Source organism: Phaenicophaeus curvirostris, chromosome 15 (genome assembly GCF_032191515.1).
Source record: "Phaenicophaeus curvirostris isolate KB17595 chromosome 15, BPBGC_Pcur_1.0, whole genome shotgun sequence".
NCBI classification, from domain to species: Eukaryota; Metazoa; Chordata; class Aves; order Cuculiformes; family Cuculidae; genus Phaenicophaeus; species Phaenicophaeus curvirostris.
In genome coordinates this window covers 14925977-14939742 of record NC_091406.1, presented here as the reverse complement: position 1 = coordinate 14939742, position 13766 = coordinate 14925977, and the positions used below count along the sequence as shown (strand labels likewise).

General features: G+C 37.8%; 1 protein-coding gene across 10 annotated transcripts in view; it reads right to left on the bottom strand.

Annotated features, from left to right (window-relative positions):
* The window catches only part of TENM2 (teneurin transmembrane protein 2), a 596193-nt gene that overhangs the window by 85913 nt on the left and 496514 nt on the right, over positions 1–13766 (bottom strand). For all 10 annotated transcript variants that reach the window (XM_069869284.1, XM_069869285.1, XM_069869286.1 and 7 more), the window contains one exon: positions 3687–3881. In XM_069869284.1, the coding sequence (XP_069725385.1) occupies positions 3687–3881 (195 nt within the window). The remainder of the gene's footprint in view (positions 1–3686; positions 3882–13766) is intronic.

The following is a 13766-nucleotide window of genomic DNA, read 5'->3' as shown; positions in this document are numbered from 1 at the left end:
ATTTTAATGGAAAATTTAAGAGGGCACTACGTATACAACATTGTATGGGGCAGGACAGCTAACATCAGGAGATAAGTCCTGATGTACTCTCAATTTCAGAAATTCATGATCTTCCTTGTCAAATGAAAGTACTACTGAAAGCAATGTGGAGTGCATATGAAAAAGGCCATCCTGCTACATAAACTAACTGTCTTTCCTCTATCCTGAATTACAGTATTCAGGCAGCTGAGACTTATTTCCACAGAATAAATCTATCGATGCCCCTAAGCTACCAGTCACCCTTGTTTTGTAGAATAATACACTAACCTCCTTCTTCATTGCTCTAGACAAACATACTTTTATAGCTGTTTTGTTCTAACGTATCGATAAATAATAGCTTTCAATGTTTAAACTGAAGAGGGGTTTTACTTTGAACTCAAATCTTGTTCTATTTTAAAACATGCTCTTAGACTTGTCATCTCGGGCCAGATCCTCAGCTGCTAAAACTAGCATAAAGTGATTACCTGCAAGAGAGCTACACTGACTTATGCTGCAAAGGTTCTGGCCCTGAGTCTTTAGAAGAGTTTGTAATGGTATTTAATAAGGATTTATAAATGGAGCTTTTTTGGTGTTTAAACAAAGGAGAATACGTCTTTAGCAAGTAGGTATGTTAGACTTAGAAGGCATAGCCCCTCGGCAGCTCACATCATTAGAGCTCATTTAGTATTGGGCCCTCTGTAGATTTGAGAAAAAAGGTACTGAAAGCAATTTATATCCCTAAGGACAAAAAAGGAGGTCAAGTAGTTTTCTGAACAATATGTACCATAAAACCCCCAAAGAGCCATGAATTACACTTGCGAAGTTAAATGTCATTGAAAAATGACTCGACCATGAAACTGACAAGAAAACCACCCTTAACTTAACCTAATTTAGCAATTTTACTTGTCTCGCCCTAAACTAGATTGAATGAAACCTGACAAATATGCCACTTAATCTTGTGTGCAAATTTGTTAATAGAACAACAGTGTTTATGCTGCAAAAATTGTGCATCACAAATATTGATTTTGGTGCCACTTTCATTTCAGGTAAATTGTTTGAACAATATGACCATGATGAATATCAGAAATAGAAAGCTAATGAAAAGAAAAAAAAAATGCTGACCTACTTGTTCTAATTCAATATTCTAGGTGGAAAATGGCAAATGCATCAACCAACACCAGTCCTTTTGGAAGCTCAAATCAATAGAGGAGATTTCATATATTATGAAGAAATACAGATATATTTATTTATATAATTCTACATTAGAATTGTAGAATTTAAATTCACGCAAAAACTTCCAGTAAGATCAGATGATTACCTGCAAATGGAGAGACACCACTTCACATTATATCCTTTTTTCCTGTAGCTGTTGCGTTAATGTGAGAAATACTTACAGAAGAAATGGAATTTTAGACTGGAAACACAACGGATACTTTTTTTGTTTATTTGTAAATTAATTTAATGACTTACTTATTGAAAAAATAAATGTATGCCTAAGATTATTTTCATCTTTCTTGTAATGTTATTGGCTCTTTCCAAGTTTGGAGTCAATACATCCTGCCTTTGTAATCCATTTATCTTTTTAAGAAAAACCCTATCCTTTCAAGCACACTGTTGATTAAATAGCATATACCCTTTCACCTCACAGAGTAATCCACTTCTCCAAGCACTTTGTTGATATGTAACGCTTTGTGGTGTTTCCAACTTTGAACAGTGTTAACAGCTTTGCAAAAAGATAAGCACTAACTTGTTCCACAAACTTCTCTGGAGTTGGTGATGTGTTTGCTTCACCCACTTCAAATGTTCACCTTAGGGTAAGTTGGATTAAGCATTACAAGAGCCTATTTCTCTTATAGGACTGAGGGGATTCAAGATGTCTAGCTCAGATATACCATTGCCATTCTAGACAACTGAAAACAGAGAGAGAACTCCATGTAAGTCATTGAAAATTACAATCAAGATGAAGGAGGAGCTGCTTAGAAGGTAAAATTTATGGAATTAAATGAAAGAAAGAGAATTTTTGGCCGTCTACCATAGTCTCTCTAATAATACAGGCATTTATACGACAACACAAAATATGCAGAAATTTATGTAACTTAGATGAAGCTAACAATGGCAGTTAGTACCAGAAAGAGCAATTCTGTATCCCTGGGGAGTAGACTGGATATTGCAGAATATCGTAAAGACAGCCTTTTCCATCTTTGATTTCTATGAGAATGCTAGCTATAGCAAACCATTTCAAATAATTTTTCTCATAACGATACACTCAGGGTGACCTGAGAATTGTCAGTTCTAGCAGAGAAAAAGGACATTACAAGATTTCTGGATGTAGCCTAAAATGTAATCCATTAAAAAAACCCGTAAAAACTCTACTGACTTCACTTGAGTTCTGGATTAGAGCTTTAATAACCAGTGTTGTGAAGTTTTCCTGGAAGAAGATGTCAGGAAAGGACTGAACAAACAGTTGTAGTGTTGCCAGTCCCACTAATAAGAATCTTTGCCTTTTTTTTTCACTTTTAGCAAAATAAGTTCATTCAGACTAATGCAAGATCTTGTTCTAGAGGCAATGACTGCAGTCCACACTCAAGAGAATAAAAACCTTAGTACTTTAGATCCCGGTAGCTTTCTCCCCTTAGTTTTCAGATGGAAAAAAAAAAAAAGCTGTTTACTACAAGTTAAGATAAAATTCAATATACATGGTGGACAGATCTGCATCCCACTCAGAATACCCCATAGAGACTCTTAAGTCCTACACGCATGCAGCTCCAGTTTTTTCACTTTTAGTCCTCAAACTGCTCCTCCTTGTAGAGGATTAGTAAGCTCTGGAATGTCATCGTAAAGCAGTTTAAACCATTACTGTTCCAAAGACGTGCCAAGGTATGCTGAGCTGTCTATTTAGAAGTTAGTTAGTTAGCTAAAGTTAAGTTCCGTTCTAAAACCATACTTCAAAAAAAGAAAAGCAGTCCAATTTACTTAATGCATTCTGACAGAGAAAAACTGTGAAGAAAACCAGTACTGAGCTTAATCTATGACCACATTTTGGATAAGTCACTTTGCTAAATTCTAAGTACGCAGGGAACTGGACACTTACAAAATCAAGAGCTGTTCTCCCTTTAAAGGACAGGTTTTGTTTGGTGCACCATCTACCTTTCTTTAATCCCACATGATTGCAGCTAACAGGAGTAATTTGCCCTACATGAAGTCTGTAAGTGTGAAGTCTGTAAGTAACACAGATACCCAAGTCTTTCAGATTTGTTTCATCAACTTCTGTCTTAATAGTGAGTGATAAGCTTGCTTTGTGTGGGGCTGCAGCTATACAATTGTGTCTACTAGTGCTCCTTTTTCTGCTTTATTTCACATCTAAATTGTTCAATAAATGTAATCCGTAAGAAAAGACTTATCTTTACCCTTCAAAAAAGGAATTATTCAGGTTTACTTGTGGCAGACACTCTTAATACTGCAAAACAATATATATACAGAAGATCAGAAATTTTATACTTTGATAGATCAGTAAAATTATGATGGACTACATTTTTGCCCCTCTTTTACAATAAATCTGGTACAATAGTTTTACATTTAAATTTTTATTCTGTTCTTTCCTTTTTTTCCTACCCATTAATGTCAAAATTGAGAAAAGAAGCTAACAACATAGAAAGAAAATGTCCTACCTTCTTCACAGTTTTCTCCTTTAAAGCCAACAGAACAGACACAGTTCCCCTCGATGCAGGAACCGTGACCTCCGCACGAGGGATCAAAACACTGGCTGACGGGTACATCACATTCTGGACCTTTCCAGCCGCTGTAGCACAAGCAGGTGCCTTTAGAGTATTGACCATTGCCACTGCACAGAACTGGGCAGGCAGCTGCAAAATTGAACAAAAGAAAACCAGCATACAGGGTCATACAGGTGTTAATGTAAAAGTGCACTAAAAATCCACTACCAAATACTTTTACATATATTCAAATATGTTAATTTACCGGGGAAAAAAAACCAAAAAACTAAAATAATTTGTAATAATTCAGTTTTTCATTTACCAAGGAAATAATTTGATTACTGTTTAATAAAGCGCACAAATGTTGGGCATTCTGAGAATAGAACTCCTATTCTTTATAGACTACTGATGGTGTTTGGGATAATCGGGGTAATGTGGACAGATTTGAGCCTGACATTGCTCTGCTTCTTTCTACCAGTTACCGTCTGATTTTCACAGATAGCAGAACACAGGACATTTAGTCCTCAGAACACTTCATTAGATAGCATCTTTCTGCTTCCATAATAGTTTTTGAATGTAACATTCCCAAATTCTTTTACACCCTTTGACTTGGTTTTTTTCAGTATAAGAATCTTTAACACAGGAATAACACAAGCTTTCATCTACAACAAATGCACCTTGTCACCAATATCTCTGCTCAACCGTTTTTCCCCGATCCCAGGGTGACTGCTTTTACCCTGTGTGTATTGCAAGAAAACACCATTAACCCTTATCCATCCCTCTTGTATTACTAAAGGGGTAAGACACATTCTGAGCAAATTATGCAAATGAGGTGAAGCCTATGAATAATAAAAGTACTCAGCAGGTCTTGAATGCCAGGAGTCAGATGTTGTACATATACAGAGCACTGGCAAGAAACAAGTGGTTTATTAAAAGCCAGTTGCACATAAATGTCACACTAAGGCGTGCTCACATGCCTATACGCCTGTGTCTCCCATGTGAACGTGGCAATCTGTGAACTTACACGCCCGCCAAAGACTGAATATGTTGTCACCAGCCAGAGGAATGGAAAAAATAAAAGAGGAATAACATATATGGGAGTAACGAAATGAATCTTTGAGAAAAGGTACACTTTTGTGCTCTTCTCTCTGATGTAGTTTGATAAAGACAGAAAATTATTTCTCTGCCTTTTCACCCTTTGAAGAAATTAGAAGCTAGCAGCTATTTTCTACCAAAAACATGCTCAGAAGCTACTGTTAGTCACTAAAATGTCCTAATGTCTTCTTGCTCCTATTATCCCTATGATCAAGAAGAACCCAAGCAATTGATTTCCTACAAAGAGATGTGTAATTGTCCAGTTATACAACTTCTCCACTGTTTGGTCCTGTAACCCTTATTAATCTTGGCTGTCCCATTGATCTACTGTAAAATCACATTCCAGAATAGACTTTTTTCAAGAATTTTCTTATTTGAAATAGGAAAAAAATGTCCAGAAAAAAAACCCAAACGTTCAGATTTGTAACCTGAGATGTCAGCTAAAATTTAGAATGCTGAGAATTATATACATGCCATATGTATAATCCTTTTAAGCTTATTTTTTTCTACAGTCAAATAATAACAAAATCAGTATGCTGAAGTCTGGGGTCTTTTTGCTACCCCTCCCCTCTGTCCTAAGGCCATACTGTCCATCCTTTGGTAGCAACAGAACTTTATTCTATTTCATTCCTGGTGTTCTCTCTTACCATGAGTGTTGTTCAATCTCTTTCTTCCTCCACAAAAGAATACTAATCTGAATGAAATATAATTTCCAGCAGGAACTTTCTGATTTCAGCTGTGACATATGTTCACAAGTGCTTTACTGAGTTCAGCAAAAAAAGTTTATGCTAAAGTTGTACCAGTTTTGCTTTTTGCAGCTGGTTTCAGAACTAAATTTACTCTAGTTCAACTGGACTGAATTACAATACAGACAAATATCCCTTCTGTCCATATCGCACTCTAGGACCCCTTGTTTTACATCTTTTTGCATGTCACCATGACACACTCTTCTACGACAAACAGCTAGTAGCAACTTGAATGCCGTATGACTGACTATTCCTTCTGTCTGCGTGCATTACATCATGAAGTCTATCTCAGTGTCTCAGCATGCACTACTTTTTGCTGCATCATTCTGCTAACTGCTGCTACTGCAAGTCATATAGGTGAGCCATAAAGAAAAGGATCAAACTAAGACCACTTCCATTCTTCAGGTACGAAGACTTGTGGACACAAACAATTCCTTTGTCCATAACTCTCCATTTCACTGCAATTAAAAGTCTTGTTTGGTGTGATATATTTTGCCAAATCACTTAACAAAGGTAAGCGCTTCAGTCCTGCTCTCTTTACTTGCCATAATGTAGAGGATCTGCAGGTGAGTGATCAGAAGGCAGCTTGTTCTGAAGTAATCATGAGTGGCAAGTTTCTTGGTGCCACCTTCCACACCCTGATATTTTGTAGAGAAACTGCCACTTTATCTGAGCCTCCTCTTAAAACAAGAATATCTGTCTATAGAAACAGGCACACCTCAGCTTCTGTGTGTGGTGGTTAAGCTTGCAATCCCTTTGTTGAAGTCCACCACAGAAGGAAGTAATATTGTTAGATGTTAATTCTCTACATGCTTCTGAGCCATTGCAGTGACTCAACATTATTAACAGTTGCTCAACGTGGATTCTCCAGCTGCACGCCAGCATATGGCTTGCTTTTGCTCATCAACCTCCTCACTATCATGTGATAAAGATGCATAGAAAGAAAAGGTCCCAGGAAAGCTAAGTGAATCAGTAGGCAGTTCACAGTTTCTTCTGACAAGCCACAATTGTTCAAGTAGTTAGAAGCAGTTATAAAGACAAAGTTACAAGCTGGCTTACAAGCTGGGCACAAGTGAGGAATAGCTTTCTTTGTATTGTTTTACAGGTCAACATGGCCCTCTGCTCTGCAAACATCTCCTCTTGAGTCAAAACTTAAAGTCTGTAACCCCACCTGAACAGCACAGTCCTCTGCAAGATGGACTGAGCAGAAGTAAATCTATTGTAAAAATAACTTCAAAAAAAACCCCAAACCAGAAAACAACAAGCAACTTGCACATGACCACTTCAGACCCAGCTAGGTAATACTGTACCAGCCAGCTGCTAAAGGATTGCTTCTCTTCTCTCCTGGCTCCTAAAGTCTCACCAAACAATAAGTCCAGCTAAAAGAGATGTTTATCTTCTACTTGGAATGTGTCTATGGGAAGGCCATTCTTAGCTCCTGCTTCTGACCTGAATTTGTAAGGCTCAGCTTCTGGGACACCAGGGACTGGCACAGCAGAAGAAAGATTACTAGATGGTGCTGGGTTTTGGGCTAAAAAGCTCCCACAGCAGTTTTTTAGTGTTCCCTATACTCAGGCACTGTGCTTCAAGAATTTAAGCAAAGCTGAAAGCCACGTCACATCTCTTCATTCCTCTCTTCACATTTCTACCAGGTCAGAGGTCTCATAAAGCTATCCTGTCCTTGCAGAGCTTGTATACAAGTTGAACAGTAACTGGCCGTCAGTGGTCTGCACTGCAGGTGGCATTGCCAAGACACTAGTGACACCAGAACTGACTGTGGACAAATGAGAGAATCCGTCACTTAACCTCAGGGATGCAATAAGTACAGTTAAGATTAAGTCACTTGCAACCTAGAGCCTCACAGTTTAATCTACAACTCTGCTGGGGTTATTCTATAAATGATATAACAGGAATATTACTTTAAGGAGAAGAAAAATGACAGAGGTTCTTGTACAGATTTTGGCACTTCCATGACTGCCAGGTCACCAAGGTGATGGGAGAAACATGTAAGCAAGAATGGAAGCAGCTTCTAAGAAGCTGGCTTGTCACTGCTGTGATAAATAGCTCTTCATTCATGTTTCTACTATGGGTTTATAGACTGTCGTAAGTGATGAATATAGAGACAATCAAGCCGCTCTTCCATAGATAACAAAAGCGGTCAGTGTAAAGAGAGACCATGTTGCTGCAGGGTGAGACCCCAAATGGTCCACTCTAATTTTACATCCAGGTGGCTTCAATTAACATGCAAACAACTCAGAGAGTCATCTGAAGCTCTTGTTATCCAGGACCACTATGTGAAGCGGGTGACGCCTATTCCAGGACAGAACTGACTGTTCTGTCTGTTGAAGGAATGTGAAGAAAGGCTGGTTTATGTAATGGAACAATCAAATTCCATCTCATTTCTGTGAGGTTGCATGAAGAGAAATGTATATCACATGCCAGCACTGTCAAAAAGTGGATAGAGTTCTTCAGGAGTTGTTGTGGCAACTCTAAAAGAACTTAAGCACAAGGGTAGATCTCCTGAGTTAAGTTTGAGTAAGCACCACAAGTATGGACCCTAAATGCAAATTTAGTGATGTGATTCCACCCTTCACCAGTATTCAAACAAAACCGTTTCTTAACATGTGTCTCAGCTGATCAACAGATTTGAGTCCTGTCGGCAGCACATGTTCAAGAGCATGAACCGAGCAACAAAGGCCAATCAAACATCCCTTTAAAAGCTCTCTCTCTAAAGGTTATCTTTGGATGGGTATTTTGTAACGTTAATATTCCCTGATGGATGAGGAAAGGTGATTTAATAACAGCCTGTTACACGTGGACTAGGAGGGGAGATGGTAAGGGATAATGCCCAAACAGTCTGGCGTCACAAGCCACCATTTTCACAAGTGACACTTAACAGACAGGTATCCCAGCTACAGCCTGTGTGCACACTCTTTTCACCCACCCTTATCTTATTCACACATACATACTCACCAGAGGAGTTCTTCTAGAGCATGGCAAGAAACCAGTAAAGGATATCTGAGAAGTCAGACTCCTGAAGGCTGTTGCAGAACTTGGTTTAGTTACACAGCTGCTTAGTTGAGAAGCTTTCCCCTGCTACTTGAAGTTCCAAACAGGATTGAAGGCAGAGTTCTGGCTTGGTTCCTCTTGCTGCAGAGCAACATTACCCTGGTGCAGAGAGAGTCCTGTACCACTAGGAACTAGGCAGTTGATTTTCTACTGAAGACTTTTTTCAGTTCCTCCTCATAAAATAGACAGATCGGTATACTTCTCTTGAAAGCTATTCAATTTTCTGGGCACAGAAAGACTTGAAAGCTTTTTGAACTTGCATCTGCAGTGCTTCCCTGTCCTGGACCAGGTCACAAGCAATGCCCTTACATTACTCCTATTTTGCAAGCAGCTCAGTTTTACATCCAGATGTAAATTTTCAAATGGGTCACAAGAAGGTTACCTTCCTTTGTGCCATCTGCAGGCTTGTTTAAAGTCCCGACAAGATTTCAGGAGTTACCACAGGTAAAGTCAATTTTTTTCAACATACATACCACAGAATTTTGTGGTGAGATGCTCATGGCAGGTTGGTGAGGGGAGTCACTGGTCTGGATGGACAAAATTGCATCAGGCCAGTTGGGGTACTGCTTGAGGAAGGACCAGAATGGTTGTACCCATACTGTTTGTGAGCCCTCATCTTGCATATAAACCAGATTCTTCTTACTACGAGTCCGTGCGCATAAAAGATGACCTTGACTACCTATTCACAATGTAAGCAGTAAGGAAAATGAGGACTGGCTTTTGAAATGCAAGTTTAAGGCTCTGTTAATAGAGCACTTACACATCATCTAAAGCAGTCTTGCATCCTAAGAACCGTTAACTGTTCCATCAACTGACTTTAACAAGATCATCTGAAAAGTTAAAACTCACAGAAGAGCATTCCCTGATTGAACACATAATTAGACAAATTCATGGAATGAAAACCTACAAAGACAACTACACCCAAAGAGACATCATCTACTGTAGGAAGTCCTAACAGAAGTTATCCCTAGAACCAAAAGAATTTATTGTAGAAGCAGTAGACAGGTACTACTTATACTGCTATGTAAGAGATGTTTAACTCTGTTGAATTGCACTGAACTTAGTCAGACCAAAGAGTAATGCAGATTATTATTATCTGTAGATATTCTAACTTAGGAGGAGGAAGTCAGCTTCAGTCCTGAAAGTTCTGCTGAAGAAAACAGTTTAAAAAAATGTGCTTGACAGCATGCGAACTTACAAAACTGCATAAGGATCATCTACTTGGGACATGTGATCGCATACATGCACATGTAATTGTCTCTTGCAACCAGTGTGACCCAACAGCTGAGTATATGCACTAATATTAGCACTTTTTGAGGTTTACCCAAAGTTTCCTTGTGGACAGACAAAAACTTATTTCTGCCTCCAAACACATGGATGCATTTTGAGTCTTCTCATCAAGAAGAATTTCCAAACACTTTGAGTCTGGTTGTACCCAAACAATCTTCCCTATGCTCATTAGTGCAAGTCAGCCCAGTGTCCCTAAGCGTGGGGGAAGTCATTATGCATTACAAACCATAGTAAATGTTTTTCAAGTCTTTAATAAACCCAATATTAACATTCTATAGCTGTCTCAAAAATCATCTGAACCTACAGCCTGGGCAGTTTTAATATGCTCTTTGGACAGAGTTACACAAATTCTTAGCTATATAATAAAATGAAATACACAGCAGCATAACAGAAATCATGTTGCTCTTTGTTTCACTGACCACTGAGAATTGTACTGAAGACAGATCTAGGCTGAACTTCTTACCAATAAACTCAATGTTGACCTGCTGGGTGCAGTGCCCCTAGGGGATAACTAACTGAGACTCTCTAAGCTCACTCTTGGGCTTCCTTTTAGCAGAGATTAGGCTGCTGTTGCTGGGAGATTATGCATGATTTTGTAGGCATATAAAGAAGATGGATTTATGACAGTCTAATCTGAAACCAATAAAAGCCTTCCAGGTCAGCTCCAAAATGGAGTAGAAATACAGGAAAGACCCAAACCCTATATAGTCTACAAGTGCCTGTTCCAAATACCTAAAAAATATGAATAGAGTTGTACTGTACTAGTGTTTTTCTCTTCTTGGTCTTTTATCTTTGTGACCCATATGTAGCATTTAGTCTACAAATGCTGATTTCTCTTCCATGGACAAATTAGATTAAGACATAAGCAAGTGAAGATGTATTTTACTCATGTCAGACCTGAATCCTATAATTGTATACCCAAGCCCTGAACATTTTCAGATTTACTCCAAAAGCTACAATCAATTTGTTGCCTACAGTCAGCCTCCTAAAATGAAATTATACCTATTTAGATATAAACAATCTTAATTTCCAAATGACTTAAAATCCACAAAACCACTAAACTCAAAGGAATCGCAAGTATATGCATTTTAGAAAATCAGCACAGTTATTTAACAAGTTAATTTCTGAAAACCTGATTCTAAACGTTGGCTCTAGATTTCACATTATACTTTTAAGTAAATGAGCACTGATAGTGTAACACGGGATGTTACAATTTTTTAGGTAAGTGTTCGCCCATAAGATATTTATAAAACTTAGGAGACATCAGATGTATGTGTATTCTTACTTGTAGTTTAGGAAGAAAATGGTTTTGTTTGACAACACTTTCCTTCATATTTTATGTTTAAACATATTTCAATCAGTTGGGTGCTCATTTCAGCACTTGTCTGCAGGCCTGTTACTTTTAACTGGAGTTCACTTAGGGATATGAGTATCTAAATTAACTTCTAAGACCACTCAACGTTTTATGCTGTTTCACTTTTACTAATTTATGCTATTTTTATACCACTTTCCTGACAAAAAGTTGCCGCATCCCTAGGAAACTTTTATCTCAGAAAATCACTTTGGAACAGGAGATTGAAAAAATAGAGGCCCCATTTTTCACATGTGTACTTCATGTGATATTCACATGGTCAAAAAGAATGAAGTTTGACTAGACTGCCTGTTCATCAGAGCTCATTAATTTCAGTCAGGCTGAAATGGTCTTAAGAACAGTGACAGTTAGCAAGATCTAGAACATCTTTTAGGTTGCTTTAAGATCTTTTTCTCTTACAAGCAGAAGTCATCTTGTAGAAATTCACTCAGAAGCAGAAAAATGAATAATTATGAATAATGGTTCCTGACATTATATGCTTTATTAGTTACTTCATGAGACTGTTCACTTTGACAACAGAACACATAAATAAATTAAATTGTTTAATAGCGGTGTTAAGTCTGTGCTTGCAGGCATCAGGCTGGTATTAATATAAAATGTACAGCCCTTCATAGAAGCTCTGCAATCCTTACCTCAGTTGCCCAAACCCAGGCGGTATCAGGCTCCCTTGCCTAGCTCTGTCAAACTGCACATTAGTAAGCAAGAAAGATTCACAGAAGAATATCCAGAAGGACAAAAAACCCATCAGGTGTGTCAAATCTCTGACATTCAGAAACCATTTGGGGAAAGCAGCACACGCTGACTTAAGCACTAAAGTATGGATGCTTTAATTAATCCGGGGTGAATTTAATTGCTTTAGTTAAGTGGAAATCGGGTTAAAAATGATGCAGAGCATGCTGGGGTGTGTCAAAAACATGACATACGAGTTGGATGAATCGATAAATTAAAAGCGCACAGATGTTTTAATTAAACCCAGGAAAGTTAGCGAAGATCGCTAGAGACTTTTAAGCCTATGATTAATTCAATTCATTTAAAATACCTGTAGAGATATGGGGATGCCTCCATTTTGGGAGTTACAGAAGTTCTCAATCGATAAGTACTTAAGCTATTCTACTGAAAAATGGCAGGATTTTTATAGAAGTGACTGAACAGCATTAATTGCACAATGAATATTTACCTCCTTCTGAACACTCAGCAAACTTTTGCTTTGGTCAAAATTCATCAAAAAGGTGATAGTTTTTCTCATTGCCCTTAGTGTGACCTTATCTGTTAAAAATTCAACACCTGCTACTCCTTTCTCTATCATTTTACAAAGTATTTATTTCTGTTAGACAACTGCTTTGCTTACAACTACTAAAAAAAATACACATAAGAAATATGAATAACTCTTCCCACATTATCAAGCAGCAGTTTCCAAAACGACAGCAAATTCTGAAATTATCTCTTGGGGGTGAGTCACTTGCATGAGAAAATTTTGCTTCATGAATAAAGCCTTAAAATATTTTTAACAACATTAAAAATACAGTCTGTAAGAACAGGGAAAATAAAAATTAAGCAAATGTAAGATACATTTTGACTAATTTAGTGGTGGATTGGAAGGGCTGAAGCCCCATTACTCATAGCCTGAATATGAGTTAGGCAATCTAGCTAGCCATCAACAAAGATCTAAGTCTTAATTTTCTAAATATATTGGATTCAGGAGAGCCAAAAAAACATTTGAGTTCAGCTAGACACTTGAAATATCAGCTAGCTGTGCCAGGGTTAAAACATCTTGAGGACTTTCTTTTGTCAGTACCTTCTGAATTCAACACTTCATCAGCCTATTGGTTCTCTCTCCAGTACTGCAGAAGCTTTGCAACTATCACTATCTGTATGGAAGAAAAGATTGTAGTTCTCTTTGGAGTATACTAAGATGCCTGGAAAAATGGTAGATTCACCTGCAGCCAGTACAATTAGGGCCCTCCCTGTCTACTACATAGTTAAGGAGAAGCAGAGTTTGATTTTTTTCATGTGCCTCAATACATTCAAGGAGATAGAAGTTACCCTAGTTATATATAGTTATACCAGTTCTGATTTACCACAGGAAAATGTGACTTATCAGTTTACCTTGTATTCTGTGCCTTTGGAAATAAAGGAAAATAAAACAAAACAACAACAACAAAAAAAGGAAGAATACTTTTCAACTCTCTGCATGATACATAAGATTGGAGGAAAATATAGAAGGTGGATATAAATGCCCTGGAAATGCTGCCTTGCAATCCATAACTCTTCTTTCGTGGGAACTAGTAACATGGAATCAGAGCTGTGAAATTCCTGCTTTAGAAATAAGCAGTGAAGTTGATAAAAGAACATGCAGAGAAATAAATTTTACTTCTTTCCAACAGATGAAACTAAACAGATGTTGAAATCAACTACTGTCATAGACAACTGTGTCGATCTTCATTTGTACGTCTTTATAACTTC